The sequence below is a fragment of the Oncorhynchus nerka genome, linkage group LG12 (genome assembly GCF_034236695.1).
Source record: "Oncorhynchus nerka isolate Pitt River linkage group LG12, Oner_Uvic_2.0, whole genome shotgun sequence".
Taxonomy (NCBI): Eukaryota; Metazoa; Chordata; class Actinopteri; order Salmoniformes; family Salmonidae; genus Oncorhynchus; species Oncorhynchus nerka.
In genome coordinates this window covers 47310476-47322982 of record NC_088407.1, presented here as the reverse complement: position 1 = coordinate 47322982, position 12507 = coordinate 47310476, and the positions used below count along the sequence as shown (strand labels likewise).

The following is a 12507-nucleotide window of genomic DNA, read 5'->3' as shown; positions in this document are numbered from 1 at the left end:
TTAGCTAACACAACGTGCCATTGGAACACAGGAGTGATGTTTGCTGATAATGAGCCTCTGTATGCCTATGTAGATAGTCCATTAAAAATCAACCGTTTACAGCTACAATAGTCATTTACCACATTAACAATGTCTACAATGTATTTGTTATTTTAATGGACCAAAAATGAGCTTTTCTTTAAAAAATAAGGATATTTCTAAGTGACCCCAAACTTTTGAACGCTAGTGTAATTGTGTGCTGTAGCGTTAAGATTTCCCTTCACTGGAAGTAAGGGGCCTAACCCGAACCATTATTCCTCCTCCACCAAACTTTACAGTTAGCACTATGCATTCGGACAGGTAGGGTTCTCCTGACATCCGCCAAACCCATTTTCGTCCATCGGACTGCCAGATGGGTGATGGTGAAGCGTGAATCATTACTTCTGAGAATACGTTTCCACTGCTCCAGTCCAATGGAAGTGAGCTTTACACCACTCCAGCAGACAATTGTTATTTCGCATGGTGAACTTAGGCTTGTGTGTGGCTGCACGTCCATGAAAAATGATTTCATGAAGCTCCCGAAGAACTGTTTTTGTGCTGACGTTGCTTCCAGAGGCAGTTTGGAACTTGGTAGAGTGTGTTGCAACTGAGAAAATAAGATGTTTTCGCTCTTCATTACTCGGTGGTCCCGTTCTGTGAGCTTGTGTGGCCTATCACTTTGCAGCTGAGCCGTTGTTGCTCCTAGATCTTTCTACTTCACATTAACAGCATTACAGTTGACCAGGGCAGCTCTAGCAGGACAGAAATTTGATGAACTGACTTGTTGAAAAGGTGATATCCTATGACGGTGCCACGTTGAAAGTCACTGAGCTCTACAGTAAGGCCATTCTACTGCCAATGTTTGTTTATTAGTGGATTTGGCTATTTCAGCCACACCCATTCCTGACAGGTGTGTAAAATTGAGCAACACAGCCATGCAATCTCCATAGACAAACATTGATGATGTGGCTGGGGACATGAGTCCAATATTTCAAAAACTTGATTGCTGACATGCAAATCCTTTTAGGACTGTATCAACAGTGGACTAATGGAAGAAATACCAGAATATTGTTTTTGAGTGGATTTTCCATTTAATTTTTTTTATTTTTAGGATTTGGATAATGTGATGAATCATAATTAATCAAAGCAAATTCTGCAATTAACTTAATTAAAGGTTTGAATTGTTCGATAGACCTAATTGTTATTTATAATCAATGGAAACAATTATTTCAGAAAGACTAAATGTATTTCCTTTGTTTTTGGGGGAATCTATCATTCTGTTGGTCCAAAGTCATAAAGACACTAATAGAAGCACGTGAGCATTCTACCAATTTTTTTACTAAATTAATACAACAGGTTAAATTGATAAGATTACCGGAAAGGGGCTCTGGGATTGTTTATTTTAGACTGTGTCGATTTCCACTTAATGAAACACGCTATTATCTGATTCGTCTTGAGTAGGATTCTTGCTTCCAGGACTGATGGAAGTTCAATAGAGTATGTACAGTTGAAGTCGGAAGTTTTCACAATTCCTGACATTTAATCAGAGTAAAAATTTCCTGTCTTAGTTCAGTTAGGATCACCAATTAATTTTAAGAATGTGAAATGTCAGAATAATAGTAGAGAGAATGATTTATTTCAACTTTTATTTCTTTCATCACATTCCCGGTGGGTCAGAAGTTTACATACACTCAATTAGTATTTGGTAGCATTGCGTTTAACTTGGGTGAATTTTGGCCCATTCCTCCTGACAGAGCTGGTGTAACTGAGTCAGGTTTGTAGGCCTCCTTGCTCGCACACGCTTTATCAGTTCTGCCTACACATTTTCTATAGGATTGAGGTCAGAGCTTTGTGATGGCCACTCCAATACCTTGACTTTGTTGTCCTTAAGCCATTATGCCACAACTTTGTAAGTACGCTTGGGGTCATTGTCCATTTGGAAGACCCATTTGCGACCAAGCTTTAACTGATGTCTTGAGATGTTGCTTCAATATATCCACATAATTTTCCCCCTTCATGATGCCATCTATTTTTTTTTCATGATGCCATCTATATAGACAGGTCTATTTTTCTATTTCTTGAATCAAGTTATGGGTACAATTTTATTTGATTAGTTATTTAAAAATGTATACCAATTTTAACCAGTGGTGTTTTTACACATTAGTGAATTATGTCAAAATGGGTGAATCACCTGTTTTTTTTAGGTTTTTGGATTGATGTATTAAAGAGTGTATTGTTGCATTGTTTGTTCTGTTTTGTTTTGATAAATCTCACCAGATTGGGTCTGCTGGATGATCTGGATAATTTCCTGATTCTATGACTCTGCAATGAGGTTGACAGTGTGATAAGTGGATTTGAAAATGTGTTTCATCAGAGTGTGATGTCATTTTTTTTCTTTGACATGTGCTTCAGAGATTTGCATTAAGCATATTGGTAGTAGTAATCATTTGTCATACAGTAGATCATTTGTTTGGATTTCTTAAATGCTTTTCTGGATTTCGTGAATCAGAGATGCACGGAACTGAATTACTGTTCTGATCTGTCCTTTTTCAAAGTTATGGTGGAGATGGTATCTAGATGCATAGAAGGGAATTCGACCAAACAGGGTGTCGATCTCAAAACCCCCTCTAACCGGCTGAAGAAATGGCATTCACTACGGCCCTGTCCTGCCACCACTTCTATCGAGAGCCCTGAGTCCGAGCCAGCAACCGGTGTACAGCTTCCAGTTGAAGTCATCAACTGCCTTTTCTCTCGGGAGTGCCAAAGAAGTACATGTGGAGTGAGCATGGAGAGAGATCTGTTCCAAAACGTCTCTCATATTGCTGGTATACTGGTTGGCAAATGAACAAGACATACAGTGCCTTGCAAAAGTATTCATCCCCCTTGGCATTTTTCCTATCTTGTTGCATTACAACCTGTAATTTAAATGGACCTTTATTTCGATTTCATATAATGGACATACACAAAATTGTCCAAATTGGTGAAGTGAAATGAAAAAATAACAACAAAAAACAAAGTTATAACAGAAAAGTGGTGCGTGCATATGTATTCACCCCCTTTGCTATGAAGCCCCTAAATAAGATCTGGTGCAACCAATTACCTTCAGAAGTCACATAATTAGTTACATAAAGTCCACCTGTGTGCAATCTATGTGTCACATGATCTGTCACATGATCTCAGTACATATACACCTGTTCTGAAAGGCCCCAGAGTCTGCAACACCACTAAGCATGGGACGCCACCAAGCAAGCGGTACCATGAAGACCAAGGAGCTCTCCAAACAGGTCAGGGACAAAGTTGTGGATAAGTACAGATCAGGGTTGGGTTATAAAAAAAATATCTGAAACTTTGAACATCTCACGGAGCACAATTAAATCCATTATTAAAAAATGTAAAGAATATGGCACCAAAACAAACCTGCCAAGAGAGGGCCGCCCACCAAAACTCATAGACAAGGCAAGAAGGGCATTAATCAGAGAGGCAACAAAGAGACCAAAGATAACCCTGAAGGAGCTGCAAAGCTCCACAGCGGAGATTTGAGTATCTGTCCATGGGCAAAGGGGGTGAATACATATATGGAGTATCTGTTCATAGCAAAGAGGGTGAATACATATGCACGCACCACTTTTCTGTTTTTGAAAATGATTTTTTGGACTATTTTGTGTATGTCAATTGTATGAGATAAAAATACAAATCAATTTAAGTTACAGGTTGTAATGCAACAAAATAGGAAAAATGCCAAGGGGGTGAATACTTTTGCAAAGCACTGTAGTAATTTGCATTTGTGTAAAGGTTAGGTTACTCGGTCCACCACTCAAGGGTGGGGGTCGACCAGCCTCCTTATTGCAATAATTAATCAATATTAAATAAAGATGATTGTTTGAAGAAATGACCACGTCTCTCTCAGTACTGAATTTCCATGACAGTGTCCATATAGCCAGAGAGGAAGAGGCGAACGAGAGACTCAACTCGGCCAAAAATCTGCCTTCTCCAGCAGGTGGTGGTGTTAGTTTCTTTTGCTCACCAATCGAGGAGTTTCAAATTTAGCCCCTCAAAAATGGAATGGTTTATTTGATAGAATAGAAGTTCCGTCATGCTTAAGTTGTTACAAGTATACTGATTGACTCCTTGTTAATTCTCTGAATTGATTTGTGTGGGCCGTGACTGTTCTTATGTTTGTACAACTTTGTAGGCTATGTTTTGAAACCAACAAGTGGCCTTTGCTGTGGTGACAGAGAGAGAGACCTGTGCTTCTAGCCATTTCCCTACCTCTGCTCTGATAGAGAGAGAGTTGCAGGCTTATGTCTATCACTCCAGTGTTGCACTGCATCATTTACTTTAAATTATCTAATATGCCCATTTGTTCTATTTTTTTCCCCGTATAGAATTGTAGGTTACTGTTACGCTATGTGACATTTGGGACACGTTTACCTGAATGCTGGCCTATAGCGAGCAGGCGAGGATGCATCTGCACTTTGAAGAATAGACAGACAGTAGCCCACTTAAACCACAAAATGGAAAACCAACTAAAATCTTTCCGGGAACATCAATATTGGCATGTTTAATAAACAACAAAACTATTTTCATTAAACTGATGAGAGCTCTGATTTCTGCTCTTTCTATAATAATAATACAAATTAAGCGTTGGGTGCCTCTAAATATACGCCTACCATAACAAAATATGCTGGCTGTGAGTAGCTCCATAAATGTTTTATTTGTATGAAGTAGCTCTTAGGAATGTAAAGGTCAGCGACCCCTGCTCTATATCATCTTTAACAGGACAATGAGAAAGAAGAGGTTCAGATTGACAGATAATAAACACGAAGAAAAGAGGAGAGAGTCACACTCCATCATTGTCAATGATAAGAGGCTGAAATGAACTAGGCTGACATGAAATAGGCTAGAGATGCATCTCTTACCAAACTTCAGTTCCCAGGTATGGAACTCCCGGTCTTCCAATGAAAGACTAGCGGCGCTCGCCACTGCCAGAGCAGCAGCCACAACTACCAAAAACTTAATTCTGAGGAGAAAGACAGCAGAGATTTACTGAAAATTAGGAGACAGATATCATACAGGAGGCTAGGCACCAGATGTTTCTCTTTATCTCACCACTGTATACAGTCTTTCTTTTCTCTGTTTCTCTCTCTATCTTTCTTCCTCTCTCTGTCTTTCTCTCTCTCGCTCTGTCTCTCTCTCTCGATGTTTATCTTGCAATCAATTTTTTCATCCCACCTCAGCCACAGGAAGTGTGTGTGTGTCTGTGTGTATGTGTGTGTGTGTAGGATGTCTTGAAGCCACTGGCTGGTGATGGACGCCTGTCACACTGTCCTCTGCTTAACTTTGGGATCGGTGTCACTTCCAAGGGACTGTTGAGCTAACGTAGGCTAATGTGATTAGCATGAGGTTGTAAGTAACAAGAACTTTTCCCAGGACATACACATATCTGACATTGGTGGAAAGCTTAAATTCTTGTTAATCTAAATGCACTGACCAATTTTCAGTGGCTATTACAGTGAAAGAATACCATGCTATTGTTTGAGGAGTGCCCATTTTTTATTTAAATTATTATTATTTTTTACCCCTTTTTCTCCCCAATTTCGTGGTATCCAATTGTTGTAGTAGCTACTATCTTGTCTCATCGCTACAACTCCCGTACGGGCTCGGGAGAGACGAAGGTTGAAAGTCATGCGTCCTCCGATACACAACCCAACCAAGCCGTACTTCTTAACACAGTGCGCATCCAACCCGGAAGCCAGCCGCACCAATGCGCCGGAGGAAACACCGCGCACCTGGCCACCTTGGCTAGCGCACACTGCGCCCAGCCCGCCACAGGAGTCGCTGGTGTGCGATGAGACAAGGACACCCCTACCGACCAAGCCCTCCCTAACCCGGGCGACGCTAGGCCAATTGTGCGTCGCCCCACGGACCTCCCGGTCGCGGCCGGTTACGACAGAGCCTGGGCGCGAACCCAGGGACTCTGATGGCACAGCTGGCGCTGCAGTACAGCGCCCTTAACCACTGCGCCACCCGGGAGGCCGGAGTGCACATTTCTGAACATGGAAAGTTATTAATAAACAAATTAGACACATTTGGGCAGTCTTGATAACATTTTTAACAGAAATACAATGGTTCATTGGATCAGTCTAAAACGTGGACATACACTGATGCCATCTATTGGACAAAATCTAAATTGCACCTGGGCTGAAATTATACATTATGGCCTTTCTCTTGCATTTCAAAGATGATGGTACAAAAAAAATACAAATGAAAGGTTGGATTTTTCTTTGTATTATCTTTTACCAGATCTATTGTTTTATATTATACTACATTCCTTTCACATTTTCATAAACCTCCAAATGTTTCCTTTCAAATGGTACGAAGAATATGCATATCCTTGCTTCAGGGCCTGAGCTACAGGCAGTTAGATTTAGGTATGTCGTTTTGGGTGAAAATTGAAAAAAAGGGGCTACCTCTTAGGGATCCCTTAATGCGCCAATCCCGTTAGCTTGATAGATTTGACCACATCCGGTGAAATTGCAGAGCGCCAAATTCAACCTACAGAAATATAAATATTAAACATTCACAGAAATATAAGTGTAATACATCAAAATAAAGCTAAACTTCTTGTTAATCCAGCCGCTGTATCAAATTTAAAAAGGCTTTATGGCGAAAGCACACCATGCGATTATCTGAGGACAGTGCCCCACTTACAAAAACATGAAAATAATTTTTCATGTTTTTCAACCAGGCAGATGTGACACAAAAGTCAAAAATAACGATATAATAAATGCCTTACCTTTGAAGATCTTCATCATTTTCAAATCCAAAATGTCTCAGTGACACAATGAATGGTCGTTTTGTTCGATAAATTCCTTCTTTATATCCCCAAAATGTCAATTTATTTGGCTCGTTTGATTCAGAAATACACCGGTTCCAACTCGCCCAACATGACTACAAAGTATCTAATAAGTTACCTGTAAGCTTAGTCCAAACATTTCAAACAACGTTTTTAATCCAACCTCAGGTACCCTAAAATAAATAATCAATAAAATAATCAATCAAATTTAAGACGGGATAAACAGTTTCCAATACCAAAGAAAAACACGGAGCGCGCTCTTGTTCACGTGCACCAAAAGACTAGAGACCTTCTGAGTGACACATGAAATTAATAGGACTACTTCTTCATTTCTCAAAAGAATAACATCGAACAATTTCTAAAGAGTGTTGACATCTAGTGGAAGCCATAGGAACTGCAATCTGGGCCCTAATAAATCAGGTTTCCCAAAGAAAAGCATTGGAAAACACAATGACCTCAAAAAATATTTCCCTGGATGGATTGTGCTCGGGGTTTTGCCTGTCAAATCAGTTCTGTTATACTCACAGACATTATTTTAACAGTTTTAGAAACCTTATAGTGTTTACTATCCAATGCTACCATGCATATGCACATCCTAGCTTCTGGGCCTGAGTAACGGGCAGTTTACTTTTCATCTGGACGTGAACATTTTTAGTTTTTGTCTATGTTTGGTAGGTCAATTAAGATAAAAAAACTTTTAAAAAATATTGATGCAATATTAAAAAAATATTGATGCAACATGATTACATTGCAGTAATAACAAAGGTGGAATAACATGGAAACAATATTGACTCAACCACTTGAGTGCAGATGTAAGCCTACATCTACCGTCGTGTGGTTTGTCTGTTTGATTTTGTGTTTGTTTGTTTCCATACTCTTAGTCACACAAAATTGGGTGCTTTTCATTTTCTGCTCAGAGTTTCTGTCAACGTCTGTTTCAGCTATTTGCAAGAAATGACTAACCCATTATATATAAAAAGGTTTTCGTTGCCCTGTTTCTCATCTATCAGTGGGTGGTGTGATGGGTATATGTGGTGCTCTCCACTACCACATCTTCCTGTAATGTCTACTGGATTGATTCTGTGGTGCCCAGTCCAGATGCCCTGTGGTAATAGTAATGGTAATTCATCTTACCTTCTCTTCAAGTAACCACAGGTGTTAGGGGAAGCTGGGAGGGCACAAGAGGAACACACACATGTGACGTCACAGCTGTTTGAGTGTCAACTGCATGCACATCTTGAGGTTCGGGTCATCTCACTGCAAACACATTGGAACAAAAAGCCTGTTGATTACAGAATAGACTTCATACATTTATTACCATCAGTATCAAATAGCAACACCTTAGCTAAGATAGTTTTTGATGGGTTACTCACCAAGACAAGAGAACCCTCTCCTGCACCATCAACCTGCTATCGTTTTAATCTTGTGTGAGTTCAAGCCACAGGTAGGTCTATTGAGGGACAAACCGACTCCTGTAGATTAACTATTTTTGCCTGCTCTAATCAAAAAGATAGCTTACTCTTTTCAACAACAGTGCAGCACATCCTGTCTACCCACAAACTTCCTGTTAGAAGTTCAGGTTGGAGAGTTTCCCTCTCAATGTTTTTCTTCTACCTCCTTTTACCTGTCTCTTAACCGTAGTGTAATTTTTCGAGTTGATCTTATTTGCTGTTGAAATACTAATTATGTTAGTGACATAAGTAATATGTTACCAAAAGTGACATATCTAATATGTCAGCTTCAGTGAAACCTAATATGTCAGCATTAGTGACATATCTACAATGATTAAATGTCACTATTTTTGACATAACTTTTCCAATGGTGAATTTCTGCATGGCCATTTTAGGTCAATGGTCGTCATGAGGGGAGTGGGCGTGGGTGTGCTTGCAAGTCACAAGACTTACCTGTCAAAACAAAAGCCCCAGACAAAATATAGTAAAAATGTCAATGAAACGTAAGCCAAACACTGTGATCAGAATGGCAATGTACGTACTCATTAAAACATTTATTTATTTATTTCCAGTCTGATCTATTTTGGTAGGAAGATAAGGTACAGTGCATTTGGAAAGTATTCAGACCCCTTGACTTTTTCCACATTTTGTTACTGTATGTCACAGCCTAATTCTAAAATGTATACAATAAACGTTTTTCTTCATCAATCTACCCACATTAACCCATAATGACAAAGCGAAAACAGGTTGAGAAATGTATGCATATTTATAACAAATAAAAAACGTATTTGCATAAGCTTTCAAACCCTTTGCTATGAGACTTGAAATTGAGTTCAGGTGCATCCTGTTTGCATTGATCATCCGTGAGATGTTTCTACAACTTGATTGGAGTCCACCTATGGTAAATTCAATTGATTGGACATGATTTGGAAAGGAACACACCTGTATACAATATACAAGGTCCCACAGCTGACAGTGCATGTCAGAGCAAAAACCAAGCCATTAGGTCAAATTAATTGTCTGTAGAGCTCAGAGAAAGGATTATGTCGAGGCACCGATCTGGGGAAGGGTACCAACACATTTCTGCAGCATTGAAGGTCCCTAAGAACACTGTGGCCGCCATCATTCTTAAATGGAAGAAGTTTTGAACCACCAAGACTCTTCCTTGAGCTTGTTGCTGAGCCAAACTGAGCAATCGGGGGAGATGGACCTTGGTCAGAGGTGACCAAGAATCCGATGTTGACTCTGAAAGAGCTCTAGAGTTCCTCTGTGGAGATGGGAGAACCTTCCAGAAAGACAACCATCTCTGCAGCACTCAAACAATCAGGCTTTTATGGTAGTGGCCAGACGGAAGCCTCTCCTCAGTAAAAGTCACATGACAGCCCTCTTGGAGTTTTCCAAAAGGCACCTAAAGACACTCAGACCATTATCTGGTCTGATGAAACCAAGATTGAACTTTTTGGCCTGAATGCCAAACACCATGTCTGGAGGAAACATCCCTACGGTGAATCCAACATCATTCCGTGGGGATATTTTTCTTTTCAGTGGCAGGGACTGGGAGACAAGTCCGGGTCGAGGGAAAGATGACCGTAACAAAGTACAGAGAGATCTTTGATGAAATCCTTCTCCAGAGCACTCAGGACCTCAGACTGGAGTGACAGTTGACATTCCAAAAGGACAAAGACCCTAAGCACACAGCCAAAGACCACGCAGGAGTGGCTTCGGAACAAGTCTCTGAATGTCCTTGAGTGGCCCAGCCAGGGACCGGACTTGAACCCGATCAAACATCTCTGGAGAGACCTAAAAATTGCTGTGCAGTGACGTTCCCCATCGCGAACCTAACAGATCTTGAGAGGATCTGTAGAGAAGAATGGGAGAAACTCCCCAAATACTGGTGTGCCAAGATTGTACCGCCATACCCAAGAAGACGCAATGTTGTAATTGCTGCCAAAGTTGCTTCAACAAAGTACTAAGTAAAGGGTCAGACTACTTATGTAAAAGTGATTTTTTTCAGTTTTTAAAAATATTTTTGATCAATTTGCAAAAAAAAAAGTAAAACATGTTCTTGCTTTGTCATTATGGGGTATTGTGTGTAGATTGATGAGTGGAAAAAACGATTGAATCCATTTTAAGATAAGGCTGTAACGTAACAAAATGTGGAAAAAGTCAAGGGGTCTGAATACTTTCCGAATACACTGTATATGTATGTGTGTTTTACTGTGTTTTGCTTATATTTATTTTCAAATAATGTATACTGTAGTTATCAAAATGAGCCCAGGGCTTGTTGGGGAGGTGTACTGTCACCTAAGCCACATAAAGTGACTTTCTGAATGAGATAGTGAGAGACAGACGGGCCACCACAGTCTTACAGTAAAGCCGCCACACACACACACAGTGGTGAAAAAAGTACCCAGTTGTCAAACTTAGGAAAAAGTAAAGATACCTTAATAGAAAATGACTCAAGTAAAAGTGAAAGTCACACAGTAAAATACCACCTCAGTTAACGTCTAAAGAATTTATTTTTAAATATACTTAAGTATCAAAAGTAAATGCTGAATTATACTTAAGTATCCAAAGTAAAAGTTTAAATAATTGCAAATTCCTTATATTAAGCAAAGCAGACGGCACCATTTTCTTGTTTTTTAACATTTACAGATAGCTAGGGGCACCCTCCAACAGTTTACAAACAATGCATTTGTGTTTAGTGAGTCCGCCAGATCAGAGGCAGTAGGGATGACCACGTGTTCTCTTGATAAGTGCGTGAATTGGACCTTTTCCTGTCCTGCTAAACATAAAAAATGTAACAAGTACTTTTGGGTGTCAGGATAAATGTATGGAGTAAAAAAAGTACATTATTTTCTATGGGAATGTAGTGAAGTAAAAGATGTCAGAAATATAGAAGTAGTACTTAAATATTTTACACCACTGCACACACTCACGCATGCACGCACAAGGCAAGCAGGCAAGCACACAAACACGTTCACAGCAGTCTGCTACTAAACCACTGAACACCTGTGCTATGTGAGTTGTGTGGGTGTGGGTGCATAAAGATATCAACCTATGCTGCATTTACAGCTGAAGTCAGGTGACAAGTCTGCAGGGGTACGAGGTAATTGAGGTAGCTATGTACATATAAGCAGGGGTAAAGTGACCAGACAAAGGATAGATAATAGACTGAGCTGTAGCAGCGTATGTGGAGCAGTAGCAGCAACTTGTGAGTGTATGTGTGTATGAGTGTGCCTCTGACACCGCCTGGTATAGAAGTCGTGGATGGCAGGGAGCACGGCCCCAGCGCCATGTAGTCGGGTACCGTGCAGTTGCCGTACCAAGAGGTGATGAAGCCAGTTAAGCAGCTCTCAATAGTGCAACTGTAGAACTTTTTGAGGATCTGAGGGCCCATGCCAAATCTTTTCAGCCTCCTGAGGGGGAAGAGGTATTGTTGTGCCCTCTTTACAACTGTGTGGGTGTGTGTGAACCATGTTAGTTCCTGATGTGGACACTAAGGAACTTGAAGCTCTAGACCTGCTCCACTACAGCCTTATCGATATGGATAGGGCGTGCTTGTCCCTCTATTTCCTGTAGTCTACAATCAGCTCCTTTGTCTTGCTGACGTTGAGGGAGAGGTTGTCGTCCTGCCAGGTCACTGATATCCTCCCTATAGGCTACTTCATTGTCGTCGTTGATCAGTCCTGTCATCAGCAAACTTGATGATGGTGTTGGAGTCGTGCAAACCCATGCAGACGTGGGTGAATAGGGAATATAGGAGGAAACTAAGCACACACCCCTGACGGGCATCTGTGTTGATGGTCAGCGTGGCAGATGTGTTGTTGCCTACTGTCACCGCCTGGGGGGCGACACGTCAGGAAGTCCAGGATCCACTTGCGGAGGGAGGTGTTCAGTCCCAGGGTTGTTAGCTTAGCGATGAGCTTAGAGGGCACTATGGTGTTAAACGCTGAGCTGTAGTCAATGAACAGCATTCTCATATAGGTGTTCTTTTTTTCCAGGTAGGACAGTGTGGAGTGCAATTGAAATTGTGTCATCTGTGGATCTGTTCAGGCGGTATGCGAATGCAGATGATGGTGTTGATGAGACATGATCAGCCTTTCAAAACAGAGCATGACAACAAATGAGTGCATGCTGCAGCACAGGAGACATTTGGATTTTAATATTTGACTAGGTAAG

The 12507-nt window shown here is 40.6% G+C and overlaps 1 protein-coding gene across 1 annotated transcript in view; it reads right to left on the bottom strand.

Moving 5' to 3' along the window:
• Positions 1 to 12302, bottom strand: part of LOC115138290 (uncharacterized) — a 37074-nt gene extending 24772 nt beyond the window's left edge. The window contains exons 1-3 of the mRNA XM_029674987.2: positions 12115 to 12302; positions 11566 to 11744; positions 8009 to 8042 (exon numbers count right to left, since the gene is read on the bottom strand). Of these exons, the coding sequence (XP_029530847.2) occupies positions 8009 to 8042; positions 11566 to 11744; positions 12115 to 12302 (401 nt within the window). The remainder of the gene's footprint in view (positions 1 to 8008; positions 8043 to 11565; positions 11745 to 12114) is intronic.
• Positions 12303 to 12507: the final 205 nt, after the last annotated feature.